This window comes from Anastrepha ludens, chromosome 2, assembly GCF_028408465.1.
Source record: "Anastrepha ludens isolate Willacy chromosome 2, idAnaLude1.1, whole genome shotgun sequence".
Taxonomy (NCBI): Eukaryota; Metazoa; Arthropoda; class Insecta; order Diptera; family Tephritidae; genus Anastrepha; species Anastrepha ludens.
The window spans coordinates 160,449,932-160,467,016 of NC_071498.1; the positions used below are offsets into that span (position 1 = coordinate 160,449,932).

The window sequence follows — 17,085 nt, forward strand, 5'->3', positions numbered from 1 at the left end:
GTTCTTTTGTTAATATTCTTAATAAAAGTGAATACTTGTACACTGCAAAGCTGTTATAATTAATAACTGAGATAAGTTAAATTGATTTTTGTTTTCCATTGACAGATTATAACAATGTTTATAAACTGATATTTTTAAACCTCACCTCTCACCTGTCATTCTCGAGTACATTCTTATCACACACCCATCTGTCTTATCAACACAGCTAATATTCCCGGCAGTGTAGCAGGTAGGAAAATTTTAGATCGTCTACTCTGAGATACAAAATGTATTGCGAATACTCGCAGACTCGTGTTTGTGTTTATACTTTTGGTGTTTGGCGTCGTCGAATGTCATTGGTGTTTTTTGTTTTTATGTTGTTATTTTTACTGTTGTTTCGGTGGTCGCAAGTATAGACAAAATTTCAGCAGCAAACGCAGTCACTTCGTGTATACACTTCAACTTGTACGGAAGGGTAGTCAGTCAGCCGCATTCGTCAAGTCAAAATTAAACCTGTTTTTGTTGAGCAGCTTATTATTGTTTTGACGTTAGTGGATACCAATAAAAGAGGGCACATACCTTCACTAGGTATTGCATTTTTCTACAACTTTACTTATTATACTAGAACTTTTATAGATGGTGTGCAATTTTCGTGCTAGTGAATGAATTTATTTACTATATGTTGAATTACAAGTGCTTCACATATCTTTGTATTGACGAAATAAAAGTGCAATCAATCAACGACGTGGCAGTGTGTATTGAAAAGTAAATCTTAACACTGTTTACAATCTCCAAATACTGCAAATACACCCAACAAATGAGTTGGTGGAAGAGGTATCTAACAAAATAGCGGACACAGACACACGTCAAATGCAAAAAGTACGGTTGTTGTTGGTATAGCTAGCACAATAAAGTGATATTGCAAGTCGCTTGTGTGCGACTAATTATTAAATACTCGTATCCAAAAACTAATAAAAATTGTATAATTTTCGCGAAGAAGTGTTTAACATATGTAAAGCAAGCGAGACAATTTCGCTAGGAATGCAATAAATTGCAAAATGCTAACCACTTTACTTTTTCACTCAATCGACCAGTCTCTTCAAGGCCTAAAGTATAAAGCGAATGGTGGCAAATCAAGAAGCAGGCGTGCATGCATGTACATGCATGCATGCATACATGCATACATACATACTTACATTTGAATAAACCTTCGTTTTCAATTAAGTGCGAAAGTTCAAGTCGCCAAACAGACACACATTTTACCAACAGCAGCATGGAGCAAATAAATATAATACATACATAAGTATATCAGTTTCCGTCACAGCTTCTTGACTTGCATTCGCCACTAAAGATCGCCTCAAGAATACGAAACAGAAAAGAAAATACTTTAAGAAATTAGAACGTAATTTAGGTTTAAAAAAATTCAATAAATATTAAAATATGTAACTGTTTCCAATTGCTCTTTTAAGCAGGCTATCAGTTAATTTCTGCTTTTTCACTGGGCGCCAACAGAGCAAAACATTTCTTAAGAGTTATTGTGGCTATTTCGTTGCCGGCGGGCCTAATTTCTTGGCGCGGCAATTTTAATAACCACAAAATTTTTTGATGAATTACGCGTTGTTTCCTACATTTACCTTTTTTTACAAAAAAAAATATATTGTATATATATATTAATAACAAAAAAAAAAATATAATATAAAAAAAATTAAATAAATTAAAAAATAAAAAAAAAAAAAAATAAAAAAATTAAAAAATAATAAAAAATAATAAAAAATAAAAACATTTAATTTTTATATTAACGTACCTACATACAAAGAATAATCTAAAGTTTAAGAAAATTGACACATTTTATTCAAAATGCTCCAGATATGTTTAACAAAGAGTTTCTTTTTATTAAAACACTTAAAGTGTACTTGTAATAAAATTGATTTTTTTCCTATTTGTAAACTTTTTAGAAAATTTTTCGGAATAGATCTGCCGAGTTGCCCTTGAGGTAGCAACGTTGTTGTGCCTGCTTATTTACTGGACATTTGTCTGAATACCAATCAGTCAGTTTTTTACCCATATAAGGCTTTATAATAATAATATATTAGTAAAATAGTAAATTTTGGATGTTTAAAGCAGAAAAATTAATCGGTATTAATTTAATGTCCTCGGGCCTTAAATGCACATACACACGTACTTATAAATATGTGTTGTAAACCTCTTCTAAACCTCGAAACCCCCAACCAGTCGCAAATATTGCCAACAACTGCATATGGCAAAAAAGATAAACTCAATGAGCTAAAGTGTAGTGAGAGTGTTTTTAATAGATTATTTGCGCATGTGAGGTGACGACATGACACACATACGTACATAAATACGGCAAAACAGTACCAATATTAGCTTATTAGCATATAATTTTAAGAATTTAACGCTAACAATGAAATAACGACCCTGAAAACTAAGTTTTATCATTATTTCCTTTTTTTAAATTATTATAATTTTTAATTTTTTTTTTATAAATTTTATGTTAAAATAGTGATGTATTAAAAAACCGTATAACAAAATATATTGCATTAGATTAGATTAGATTTGTTGGGGGTTGGACAAGTCCAAGCACTCACTCAGGAGTCCATTGTACTACACCCGGATAGAATTCAGCAGAAGGAATAGAGATAGGAAAGATAAAATGTGGGTAGTAAGACGGAAAAATTAGTTTGAGGTCACTCTTCCATAAATCTCTTGGATTCATTGATGAATCTTAAGAGACCCGGAAGAGGAAGAGTATGAACTTAATCGATACTCAGTATATCGCAACCAAATTTCCTAAGTCTGATCCTGGAAAACGCCGGACAGCTATAGAGAAAATGCTGTTGCAGTGTCGTCATCCTCAAGACAGGATAGGCATATCGAGCTGTCGACGATCCCCAGCCATATGCTGACCACAGGCGTTGTGCCCTGTGATTACATCCACCAGTACCCTCAGGTCCTTTCTGTTGAGATTTAGGAGAAATGTCGCTATTTTCCTCTTTGGTTATTTCACAAAGCACTTGGCTACTCTGAACGAGTTCAACCCAGACCAACATCCTCTATGGGTAGACCTCATGAAGTCGTCAATCCATAGTTGAATTGATGCAGAATTGACTCCTATAAAATGTTCAGGGCCTAGTGGTATGATTGCAGAGCCTTCATTAACCAGTTTGTCAGCCAACTTATTTACTGCAATACCACAATGTCCAGGCACCCAAATAAGACTAACTTTGTTGTGCTTTGCAATACTGTTCAGTTTTGTTCTACATTCACCGACTAATTTCGAAGAGCAGCCTGAGTTAGCGAGGGCTTTCAGTGCAGCTTAACTGTCACTACAAATTCCAATACTGCTACCTCGCCACTTTTTCTCAATATCCAGTATGCCATGTTCAACTTGGCAAAGATTTCCGTAAAGAATACCGTGGATATCTGTCCTGTGGCATAGGAGCACTAAATGCCTTCGTCTAAGTACCATCCAGATCCGCTACCATTACTGGTTTAGGATCCGTCGGTGTAGAAAGTGTGCTGATATCCCGTTAATAGGTTTTCTGGACTTAACCATTGATCTCTATCTGGGATCAAAACATCATACTTCCTAACGACAGGCACCCGATTGTCCACTGGCAGCGAGAACAGTGTGCACCGCTCCGACAACTGGTGGTATATCTGACAGCGGCCAGTGCTTTCTTCATTTCCCCAAACTCCGTTTAACTTGAGCCTGTACGCCGCCTTCAACGCTTCCTTTCGAATTTGAAGATCTAGAGCTTGCCAGTTCTGCACCTGTGATACCCAAGCACACTCTTCACTGTAGTCTGTTTAAGGGTTTTACTCTGGAGCTAACCCTTGTAGCCTTCCACTATACTACAGATAAGGGTTGATGTACAACCAGTGTACTATCGCCGGTCTTAGACCCATGTCCTGCCAAAGGTTCTCTTACACTGCCAGATTACTTTTAGTGTTCGAGAGACCTTCTGCTCGACGTGCTTCTTCCAGGTAAGCTTACTATTTAGGATTACTCCTAGGTATTTAACCCCAGAAGTCAGTTGCAGTGTTACCCCTTTCAACAGGTCTTTCCTAGTGAAAAGCACTAAGGTACATTTTGTAGGATTCACCGAAAGACCATGCAATTCGCACCAATACTCAATCTTATTTAGAGCTACCTGCATTTTATTGCATATAGCTTCAAGTGATCGTCCTGAGATTAATACGCACACATCGTCCGGGTAGGCTTGGATTTGTCCAATTTCCTACAGATCATTAAGAAGAGAGTCCACAACAAAGCACCAAAGTAGGGGTGAGAGTACATCGCCTTGTGGGCAACCCTTCTTAACCTCAACCTTGATGCCTTCATCGCTTTCTCTATTCGTGGTAAGCAGTATTTTGGATAGCATAGAGTGAATCCATCTGACACTGATTTCTTCTACTCCATAACTAATGATAGAAGAGCACATAGAGTTAAAGGTAGCATTGTCAAAAGTTCCTTCAATGTCCACAAACACACCAAGAGTAGACTTTCTTGTTTCCAACCCTTTTTCGATTAAGCTGAAGAACTCGTGCAGAGCCGATTCCCAAGATTTAATATAATTGCATACGTCTCAGTTTATTGTTGTTGTTGTAGCAGTATAAACATACCCATATATGCAAAAATATAACTTTTTTACTAAATAAAAAAAAAAAACGATTTTAAATGATGGAAATCTTTATTTTGACCTATGTTTAGCTATTTGATTGACCAACGGCGGTTTTTTTTAGGTTGTATTTTTATATTTTGCTTTTCTGGTGGCTTATAAGGATCTTTGTAAAAATAGTGCGCAATTTGTTAACAAAATGCGGTTAAAGCTAAAACTTCATACCGAACTTTTTAGACTTTATGGCTTAATTGACTGCTCGAATTTTTCGCTATCCATAAAATAATTTTACACATTCTCTGACAAGGTTCAAACAACTTTAACTCCTGAAATAGTAAACTGTTTATGTTTAAAATTTGGCGGTGTTCTTAAGATTAGATAACCCAATGCCTATAAGTGGCAAGATAGTTGCAGATTAATTTGGAATTTTTTTTTTGCTCCCTCGTTTTGAGTATCTAGTAAAAAAAAAAACATTAACAATTTTGAACGTTATCTAGTAGGTAGTTTTATTAGCTATCTAATGAACCACCAAAGATTGTAGACACACATTAAAAGATTGCAGACACACCTTCATATTGAGGGCAAGTTAAAAATAAAAATGGCTGTTCCTAGAGCCTTTGAGTTGAACTTTTAGAGCTCTCTCGTCGATAACAAATATACATATATAATTGGCGCATAATCGTTCATCCTCCTTCTATGTCTAGTGTGCGTCTTGAAGTTCCACAAATGGAGAGGCCTACATTTTAAGCATACTTCGAAAGGCAGATGGTTTTTTATGAGGAGCTTTTTCATTGCAGAAATACACTCGAGGGCTTGTCATTCATTCCCTGTCAAGGTACGACCGCTGCTAGAAAAGTTTGTTTTTAGTCAATTAAATGTATGATGAATCCATTTCTTTTATGAAAGAATTAATATGACCCTATTTTGCTTACGCTTTGCTTAGCTTTATATTGGGAAACTACGCAACTTTGCGATCGGTTTTGAATTTAGAAATTAATTCACAAAATGTAATCTTGGATTAAGTGAAACTTTTTTTTAATATCAGACTTGGTAATTTCCGTTAATATCTTCTGTTTGTACTATATATTTATTTACACACATAATTATTAAATATGTATAATTGCATTGCTCATTAAAGATGCTTTTACATTAAATACTAATTAAAATTTATTTTGTAAGGCGTTCGCAGTTCATTTCCATTCAAGTAAGAAAATTCTTTTTCGCTACCATTTTTCCCAAGAAGTGATCAAACCTTTAATAATTGAATCATGCGTGTGAACTATGGAAAGAAAGAAAAATAAATTAAAAAATAAATAAATAAATCATATCAAAAGTTATTTATGATTTGGCGTATTTATTCAAATCAATGGTAACAAACTTTACTTGTAATTACTTAAAACTAACCTCAAATTAAAGTACATACATGTGGACTTTTCACAAAAAAATTTATTTGGACTTATGTAGTTGCTTTTGATTTGAGGTCAATAAATCGGTATTTACATATTTATCCAACTTTTCTTGAGTTGTATTTCAAAGCAAATTTTTTATGCTTCAAATATCACTCAAAAATCCAAAAGTTTATGGCTTGTCGGGTAGAATGTCCTAAGTCGTTTTATGTATGTATGTATATATGTCTGTATGTATGTATGTATGTATGTATGTATGCCATGCTCTCATTCTACTCACTGAAAAAGGATACCATACATGTTGTTGCATAAGTTGGAGCAAGTTCGCGTGCACCTTTTTACATGAGCCACCAGTTAATTGCATGTTCAGACCAATTATATTTCAGTACCTTTTTTTTTTTGCCAAAACAGTTTTAATGCTTATTGCTGCAAAATTGATTCTTATGCTTACTCGAATTACATGTATTAAAAATTCTTCGGAAAACATTGTTTTTTTTTTGTTTTTGCATTCAGTTGTTTACCTTACTAAATTTTATTTTCGTTAAAAAGTGGGTTTTTGAACTCTGTTTTTGCCTTTTTTGTTGGTATTTTTAATCAGCAAAACAAAAATAACTGTAGTTTCTTTGCATGAACATGTTAAGGTGTTAGGTAGTCAGAGGCCCGAAAATGATGATTTTCAATAATTTTTTTTTGCTAGTCAGTTGCTTTATACATCACGCTTGACTTTAGCAAAATTTAAAAAAAAAAATTAATAATTGTAAAACTTATCGCTGTGTGTATGAAGCCGGTTTCTCCAGAAGTCCCTTGCGGTGATCATCTCAAGTCCTTGGCGATTCATCTAAAATCAATCGGACAAGTGAAATTAGTTTTACTAATAGATAATCTTGTGCCTGATCGAAATTTTTTTGCCAATTAACAATATGGCGGCCTCAGGAAATATTTTTCAGATTTTCAAGAAAAAAACCGACAGTTAATTGTTAAAAAAAATCGAAATTTTTGAAAAAAAATCGTTCGATCAGACAAGATTTTTTATGTTTTTCAAAAGCAGTATAAATTTTATGAAATCTACGAACCGGCTTTTAAGTTACAGTGATCACCAGTTCAAGAGACATAGTTTTGAGAAAAATGCATTTGAAGTTTTCGTATCGAATTACACTGTGGAACAAATTCAGGTTAGCAAAAATTAGGTCCATTCTGAGAATGGCGGGTGAAAATAGAGGCGAAATTAGAAGACCCGTATCGCGCCGTTTTTTTATGTTAGTTTGAATTTTTTTTTAATCGGCCTTCGAAGTTCGAAATCGGAGCAAAATTGTTTATATGGTTTTTTGGCTATAACTCGTCGACTAATTGATATTTTTTCAATCTGTAAAAGCCAAATTATTCCTAGAGACCTGTGCAACAATTACAATTTTTGAAAAAATTGATTTCAAAAATGTTTGTGGTACTTATGAAACAATATACTGAAAATCGGCATTTGACTGCAAACTTCGAAGGCCGATTAAAAAAAAATTCGAACTAACATAAAAAAACGGCGCCATACGGGTCTTCTAATTTCGCCTCTATTTTCACCCGCCACTCTCAGAATGGACCTAATTTTTGCTAACCTGAATTTGTTCCACAGTGTAATTTTATATATTTAGTTTAGTTAAGATTTAAAATTTAAAGAAAGCGTTAATAATATCTGAGTTTGCTAATTTCAGATGGTCCGAGGGTTTGGTGCTGCCAAAAACTGTTGTTCGGATCTGACTTAGGCCAGGGCATTCGTCCAGTAGATGTTGTACTGATAAATCTGGTATATTGCAGTATGAGCATGGCGGCTTCAAGGCTCCATTTAGTAAATGACTATGAGTGGGAATCGGATGTCCGATTCGTAGACGCACAAAAGTTCTGATACCTCTACAAGGAGAGTCAGATGGGAAAATCGGTTTAGTTCCACGGGGATTATTTAATTTGTAGTAGTGATGATATGTGGCCCAATCATGCATGAGTTTTCCGGCTAAGTAATTTGACGCATACATCCGTAGGTCTTTAGGAGAGAGGTGGTTGAAGAAATGTAATGGCTGCATCCGTGCTTTATTTGCACGTTCATCAGCAACTTCGTTGCCTTTGATTCAGCATGACCAGGAACCCACATAATTTTTATTGCGTCTTTCTTTTCATTTATAATATTTCTTATCATATTGATGAGTAGCAGATCGTTTTTTGGGTTCTGCAAGGCTTCAATGATGGATTTGCTGTCGCTGCATATAAGATGCTCGTTTGGGAGGCAAATATTACTGCTTCATGCAGTGCAACTGCTTCTGCTGTGAAAGCTTAGCAGTATGTAGGCAGTGCACCGACAGAAATTGTGACACCGTCGCTATTTGTCACAGCAAATGTTGTGCTGGTGTCCGATTCGGATCTGTTAGTGAAAATAAAATCCCATTCTGCACGAAAAGATTCAGTAGCTTCGCTGTAGTGCTGTATGTATTCGACCGATACTGTTTCAATTTTTTAAGGCAGAATAATTTATTATAGAAACAGGATTTGAGGGAAACCCACTGAGGGTATGTTGGTGTTCTCATAAGGATCGGAGTCGATATGTTGTTCAATTCTTTGGCGAGTGTGATGCATCGCGACAGCTGTGACGACCTTTCGACTATGTTGAATAGAAGTTTCCTCTTGCAGTGCATAATTTTTGGTATTAACATCAGCGTCTTGCTTAGTACTCTGGATGCGATATCTGGTAGTCCTGTTTCCGTTAAGACAGCTTTGGTTGGGGATGTGGGGAAAGCCCGGATACATCTTCTAGCGGCAGTGTGATATGGTGCTTGCAGTAGTTTTAGATGATTTTTGGCACAGTGACCGTATATAGACAGGGCGAAATCAATTTTTGATAATATTAACGTTATATTTATTAGGGTTAAAGTATGTACTAAAAAGTGTTTAGACGAAAGATATTTTATAATATTGTATTATATTTAATCGAGATAACAAGCTTATTCTATTGAAATATATTTACAATTATCTTTGTATTATTGTATTATATTTAATCGAGATAACAAGCTTATTCTATTGAAATATATTTACAATTATCTTTAAATGTAAGTTTTTTGTCAAAAACAACTTAAGAGTGTTAATGTGGGGGATTATAGTGTTAGAAATAGAAAGGGAAGGGAAGATACACTTATGTTTACGGCAGATGTGGAATGTTACACACTTGTTCAAAGCAATGCTAGCTCCTGATGATTTAGACCATTCAGAGATCTGACTTGAAATATTTAGAAAATGAGTTTTTATCTGGTAAAGGTCGTTTAGGTCAGAGAAAATTACCAGATCATCAGCGTAAACAAAATGACTAATAAAGGGGAGTGGGGAAATTAAGGAAGTAATTTCATTGAAAGCTATGATGAACAAAATTACTGAAAGAGGGGAACCTTGAGGTATGCCATTGTGTAATTTTAAAATATTAGAATTGTAATTGTTGATACTAACAAAGAATTTGCGGATCAGTAAAAAAGAAATGAAAGAAGAAAATTGTATGGTACATTTTGTTGCCAACTTTCCAGCGTTTTAATTGCCGAAGAACAATATGAGGACCTATCCTATCGAAAGCTTTTTCGAAGTCTAGGTTAAGAACTGAAACGTGTTTTCGAGAGCGGTTGAGGCAAAGTGTTCAAAATATAGAAGTGGGTCAATCACACCAAGACCCCTTTGAAACGCAAATGGATTGGTTTAGTAATTAATTTGTGAAATTCAAATTTAAAATAACAATCAAACTCGAGTTTAGCCGTTCTTTAATTATTTTTTATGTTTCGAGTAAAAGCCAAGTCGAATTTTGTGCTTATTCCAAAAGTGTAGGGTAATATTTTCAAGTTCTAAGCTCACTTAAGCCGCCTAGCTTGTAGCTTACGAATGGAATAACAAGTAAACACTAGATAGGATTTAAAAATTAAAGCCAAACAAAAAAAAAAAAAACAAAAATAGGAAAGTCTAACTGTTTGTATTGTTGCTTTCTCTTAAGTTAACTCTGATTGCAAAATTTCATAAAACTGCTTGATTTGCTTGATCAAAATTCTCTAATTTCACGCAACGATTTCAAATTTAAAAACACTCTATTGGACTCTTGCCGAATGGAGTTTACTCGTTATTCTTTGTGGATACAGAAATGTCGCAAGGCTTATTTGCAAGAAATAAAAAGTAAAATTAAAATAAAAGAAGGCTGTAAGGGGGATGACCCATTAATTCGATCTTTTAAGTGCTCAAAAGATGTGTGAGAGCTGGCAATATTCTGGTGAAGGATAGTTCGTCTTCGGCGGTTAGTTAAATTAATTTACCGAAAATTTCTTTGAATCTTGAAAACAAATGGTTGTATGCCACTCAGAATTTACTGTTTTTTGAATTTCTCTTGCGGTACAGCTGCGACATGACCTGAATTTCTGCAAATGCAGGCGACTATTTGCCTTGAGGTGCTTCTTCGGCGAACAACTTTTGTAGGATTAAGCTCATCTTGGAATACTCATACTGTCGATTGCTGTTGGTTTTCGGACTCACATGCATAGATCCAACACTCATCACCTATTACAATGTCATAGACGCGATTTGAACCACCGCGATTGAATTTTTTCAACATTTCTTTAATAATCGATACGAGTCATTTCTTGGGCAATGTCTTATCACTCTCTTAGACATTTTTTGCATTTTACCGTTGTTGTAAGATAAATTATGAGCTGTTATTGCAGTATTACCTTTTCTCACTATAGAGAAGTGCACACGAAAAACAGTTCGCAAAATCTAATAAAAGCTCAGTAAAAACAAAATTGATTTTTAGGAGCAATTTTTTGGGGGGTTACAATAAAGAGCAATTTTTGATATTTTCCTATTGTAAACTTTCAACATTTCAGCTTCTTAATCAAGTTGGAGAATAAAATATGGCATTTAATTTTTTTTCTAGGTTGACGTTTTTTTGGTAATACCCATTTGTAAATACATATGCATATGTATATATATGTATGTACATAATATATATTTGAAAATTTACATATATAGGTGACATATACATACATACATTCATATAAATATATATTTATGTGTATATACACAGGTAATCATATGTAGGGAAGCTGGAATAGTTAAAATGAATGCATGCAATATTTATATGGATTTTTTTGTTACATTTTTTTCAAGTACGCTTAACCCATAGGTGCACAATGCCTTTGACAAGCCTTAGTGAAATTCTCCAAGGAATCTTTTTGTAGAACATATTAGCCCTTTAATACTTAGTTTAGGAGAGCTTTTGAACAATTTGTGAAAAAATGGGATAAGTAGCACATAACGGTGGGGCTCAACGGGTTAAAATGATCTACAAAAAAATTTATCATTGAAAATTATTAAAACTCTTCTAAGACGAAATTTAAGAAAAATCAATATTTGTACTGGATTTACCATATTATTTAATTTGGCATTTGATCAATATTGCGAGACTTTATTATACTGTGATCCGGTAGACCAAAACCCAGTTGGGGTTTTACTATACTCCATAAGTACTTTTATTTGCAATTGGTTTGGTTTGGGCCCGAAAATTGCTGCCGCACAATGTAATCGATACGAGTAATTTCTTGGGCAATTCTTGAATTCAAAAAGTATTCATGCGATATTGAATGTTTGTTTGTCCTACAACGCCAAAAGACGAAGTAAGTTAAATTCAATGCACTTCTGTTTCCATATTCCACGTTAAAAATCGTAATAAATTATTGCACGAAAATTTGTACGAGTTAATTTCATCTTTTGGGCGAGATGAATTTTTCAAATCACTGAAAAAAGAACAAATAATGCTCGTAAATGAAAATTTTGTATGGAAGTTAATGCTAAAAATACTAAACTTTAGAATAAAAATATGGATTTGCAGCTCACCACACGTAGTATTGCAAAGGCGCAAAATATAAAGGCAACCCTCGTATGACATGTTCATATACAAGTACTTGGACATATCTCACACGAAAATACTTTTTCTTCAAAATAAAAATATTTTCATTACTTTTTATAGTAGAAACTGAAGAGCGCTTTTTTTTTAAATAACTTATTTTAATTAGCAAAACGTAACAAAACAAAAAATTACTTCCACCTTCTGATATTTCCCATGTTCTCTTATTTGTTCTTCTACAGGTTATGAGCGCGTCGTAAAGTCTCGAGATTTATTATTGACTGATAACTGCTTTTGGATAAGAAACAATGAAATATTTCGGTGGAGTTGAAGGGTAAGTAGAATTCTGAAAAGCGCATTGTTTTTGCTTACTTTTACTTTTATTGAAAAACCAAGGGGAATTCCTTAAAGGCGGTGGCGCTAGACTAGCAATAACGTTTTGTATATTAGAATGTCACGACAAAAGATTGTAGGAAGGCAAACAAAAAAAAAAAAGGCGAACTACGTTGAACAGCTGGCATCCAGTTGCAGCTAAAAGCATTTGACGTTGGTGCGAATGTAACGGCTTTTCGTCATTTCATTGTGTGCTGACATCCTAATGTACACGGCGAAAGAAAAAAAACAAATCAGGTGATCTATTGATATCAACTTTAATAGGTTCGTCTTGGTCAAAACTAGCCATAGTCGGCGGATGCTATGATTCAGAGTTTGTATTGCTTTTTTTTTTGTTTGAATATCTTTTGCATTTAAAGTTTGCACTTAATCCGAAGGTTCAATGTCTGGGGGATACGACGGGTGGGGCAAGATTTCCCAGTTCAGTCCCTCTAAATATTTCTAGACCAATTTAGCAAGAAGCATCTCACACATCAATTGTTGTGGCTAGGGACACGATATCGAATGTAAAGTATCGATCATGTACTCATGAGTAGTATCAAAAGAAAAGCATCGTACTCATTAAAATATCGGAACGTAAGTATCGATGTTGCAAGGTATCGAGTATTTATTTATTTGCACCAAATCTATTTTTTTACATTATTTTTAAATATCCCACTCCTCCTCCGTACAATCCCCTAGGAACAGCAGCTTGTCAAGCCTTTTCGGTGAAAGTCAGTTGCGAGTTTTTGTCACAGTATTCCTAGCTTTAGAGAACAAACGTTCAGAGGGCACAGATGTCGCAGAAATTCCCAAATACTTTTTTGCCTTGTTGCATAGTTTTGGATTACCACTTTCATGTCATCCCATTTTTTTAAAGGGTCGATAGAGAGCGGCGAAACCTGGACAGAAAGGTACCGACTTAATTCGTCATTATTTGTAACGTCCATTGCAGAACATGATTTTTTATGCAGCTTCTCTGTGTGCGCCAACTTCTTATAGTGACTCCAAAAATCGTATGCTGATTCTATGGAAGAATCACTTTCATTTTCGCTCGAGTGAACACTTGAACTGGATGTTATATATTGTCTTAGTAACTTAATTGATTTCGCACAAGCTAACTTGTCTTTAAAAGCGATATTTTTGAATCTCGGATCCAGTTAACAAGAAATTGAAACTGAGTAATTTTCTTCAATGCATCCGAATCGGCGTTCTATTTGTTTAATCATTTCCCTTTTTACCGCATGTAGTACTGTCATATCATCGTAGTCCTCACCTACAGGCACATATACATCATTAATCTGCGCCTTCAGGCAATTCACAATCGGTATAATTTTGCTTATAGTCACATATCGTTCACCCGACAGCTCTTTGGTAACATATTCTAGTGGTTTCAAAATACTCATCAATGTTTTAATATTTTGAATTTCTAAAGCTGAGAGTGTGGGCGGTGCTTTAACATTCAACATTAAGACTTGATGTACTAAAGACGTTAGCTTAATAAATCTCTGGAGCATATAATAAACGGAATTCCACCGTGTCTTTACATCCAAAATCAGTTTAAGAGGTTGAGAGCGAGCTTGCTTTTCTCGTAACACATCGCTGGCAATTACACTGTTCTTGCAGTATTTGACAATGTCACGCACTTTGCTTATTAATAAATTGAAGTCATTAACTGACATTGCAGATTCAAAATTGTTGTATATGTGACTCACATATATTTTCCGCATAGATGTCATTTTCGGCATCAAATGGTGTATAAGCTTTTACAAATTTTTCCAAAGCAAATTTTTTTAATAAAATTGTTGCTGGTTGCGGCTCAGTTTCATGTCTTGATGGACTCAGCAGATCAAGATCTCTTGTAAAAGTGGTTTGTTGTTTTCCAGTTTCTGTTGCACTAAAAAAATATAAAACATAACATAATTTGTTTTGAACACATATGTACCATGAGGCAACAATATACATACATCGCATCGGGGTGGCTCTTTATATGCTTATGCATGTTTGAGGTGTTTCCTGATGATTTGATAGTTTTGAAGCAAGTCTTGCCCCTCACCTCGACGTTGGATAGTTTGGTAAAATATCCCCAAACATTGCCTCGGCTTGGCGGCATTCTTCTAACGACACAAATTTCAATAAAGTGCACATAATAATAGCTTTAATACTTACTTTAACTTTAAATCAAATTTACTTAATTGATAGTTAACTTTTTTCCTGTCGTTTATGAAGTGGCGTCGCAAATTGAGTGGCGTGGTTCACGTAGTCCCGCATAATTTTTTTACTCGATACCGCTCCAGAGATACTTGTTAAGTACAAATATCGAAACAAAAGTATCAAGTATAAGATATCGGTATCAATAACAAATATACTCGATACCAATAAGTATCGATATTTTTTTCGTGTCCCTAGTTGTGGCACCCAGTTACATGCTTTCTGAACCATTCCCATCGCGTGCAAACGTTTATCGACGGTTGATCTGACAACATCCAACTCTTTAGACATATCATCAAGGGTTCCAATATTTGTTGTAATTGAGTATCGCGATCTTTATCACTTACATCGAAATTGCCGCTTTGGAAGCGTCGAACCACGCCTTACGATTTGTATTTGATGGAGCGTGATTACCGTAAATTTTGATCAATATATCTATGACACTTTTCAGCTGTACTTTTCTTTGAAAGGTAATAATGAAGCTTGACCTCCCGCAAATGCTGTTTTTTCGGGACAAACGTATATATTTCTGAAGTCAGATAAAAAAGGATCTTTACGCTTCAAAGGAATGTCAACTATTGCGATCAATACCTCAAATCACCAGTATATTAGTGGAGCGAACACAAAAATAGTATCAGCAGCAACACATCTTTTACGAGGTACAATATAATGGGGTCCTTCACAAGTTGTCATAAAAATTACAGAAATTGTGTTGGTGTTATACAACTGAATCTTCGCTCATGCTACTTCGTTGTCGCCTGAACAACGACTGATTGGACAAGTGTGTGAATGTGTGTGAAATGAGCGGGCAAAATTCTATTTACATCCGGGCCCCAGGTGACCTGGCAGCCGAAATTACTCTCACGATTTTGCTTCGGATGGCCAAACCTTGTAATCAACCTATCCTCCTTGTGTTTAAAGAACTAGAAAAACAACAAGATATTTTTTCTTGCGCGAACCTCCTCAATATATTTTAAGGCGTTTAAAGGTTATAACATACAACAATGTGACACTTACGACAGCGGTGTGAATACCCTAAACTTAATTCCCCAACTCAAAAGCTATAGACTCAGCAATATGACCGATAAATATTATCGGAGTTCAAGCAAGTTCTTAGGAAATCCCATGCATACAAAAATTAATGGATTATATGTACTTTAATACTCAACTTCATACAGGGTCGTTCAAGTTCAAAGTTACTTGAATTTCTTTTTTACAAATTCAACACACAGATTGAAAATATATTTTTTAAATTCAGCAGAGGCTCTGAAATTTATCAATAATTGGTGATAATCTTCAAATATCCGTCAAGTGCTCGCTTACATTTGCCGATTTTTACGGTGATATTTTTAATAATATTTGCACATTATTCGGACCATTTCCATCGAACACACCTTTCAAAGCATCAATTGTCAAATTTCTTTAGCAAACATCATGCAACAATAGGCCAGAAGGTGTTGTTACCGTATCACGAGAACGCCATTCAATAGACGACTTTTGATCTTCCTTAGCCAAAGCTTCAAATGGAAAGTCAAAACGAAAACGCAATTGTATTTCTATATGTATCTTAACAATTGTATAATAGACTCGATAAAATTTTTACTCTGGACAACCAAATATATAAATTAGTACAATTTTGGGACATGAAAATTGTAGACTCCCCACTTAACATCTCTCAGAGCAGCCACCATCGAGCCCTGACAGCTTTCAAAATAAATAAAACTACAAAAAAATAACCTTGAACTTGAAAGACCTTGTATTTTGAATATACATAAGTGGTTACATTATGTCTAGACGAACCTCGCTTATGACTCAATAATAACGAGTAATTTACCTTCCTTATCAAACCAACTCGTGAATGTTCTGATATTTGACTACATCGTTGTAAATAAATGCTAAATAAATAATTAATATTACAGCCAATTACCAACTGATAAAATTGCAATATTTATAGCGATAATTTTTAAGTAACTGAGTGAACAGAAATCCGGATATTGGGTACCGCGCGCCATGGCATGATTATATGAATGCTGAGGCAGAAGCTGCATATTGCTTTTTTTTTTATTAGCCGACAGCCGTAGTTTGCAAGTGCAGACTGCGATTTGAATTATAAAAAAAAAAATTATTATTATCATAATTGCTTTACGTTTTTCGTTTTTCAATATTTTTTTTTATCGTATCCAAGTTAAAAAAAGATTAGGCTTTTACGAGTATCTACTCAAAATATTTGTTTATATGGAGGAAAACACCAAACACCGTCGGCAAGAGAAATTGTCAAAAATCAACGAAATCTTTGAACGACTTCAAACTTGAACTTTGGTATAACAAAGCCAAGGTGCATCCATTAAAGGTAGTTGATTGTCCCAGTAAAGTATTGGAAAAGTAGAAAACAAAGAACAAATTCGCCTTGTTTCATTCTGGGCTGACAGCAACATGGACACGGCGAAAGAAAAAAAAAAACAAGTCAGCTCATTTACAGATACCGAAAAGAAAAAAATATCACCTTTAATAGATTCGCCTTGAACAAAACTGTATATTCAAAATTTTTCCAGAAATTCTCATTAAAAAATTTAAA

At 34.6% G+C, this 17,085-nt stretch overlaps 1 protein-coding gene across 2 annotated transcripts in view; it reads left to right on the forward strand.

Moving 5' to 3' along the window:
• The first annotated feature begins 398 nt into the window (after nt 1-398).
• The window catches only part of LOC128855697 (N-acetyl-D-glucosamine kinase), a 43,906-nt gene continuing 27,219 nt past the window's right edge, over nt 399-17,085 (forward strand). The window contains exons 1-2 of one of the 2 annotated variants that reach the window (XM_054090830.1): nt 399-567; nt 12,170-12,261. In XM_054090830.1, coding sequence (XP_053946805.1) covers nt 12,236-12,261 — 26 coding nt within the window. In that variant the 5' untranslated portion in view covers nt 399-567; nt 12,170-12,235. Of the gene's footprint in view, nt 568-630; nt 859-12,169; nt 12,262-17,085 lie in introns of those variants that run through there. The other variant, XM_054090831.1, reaches the window with a different exon arrangement.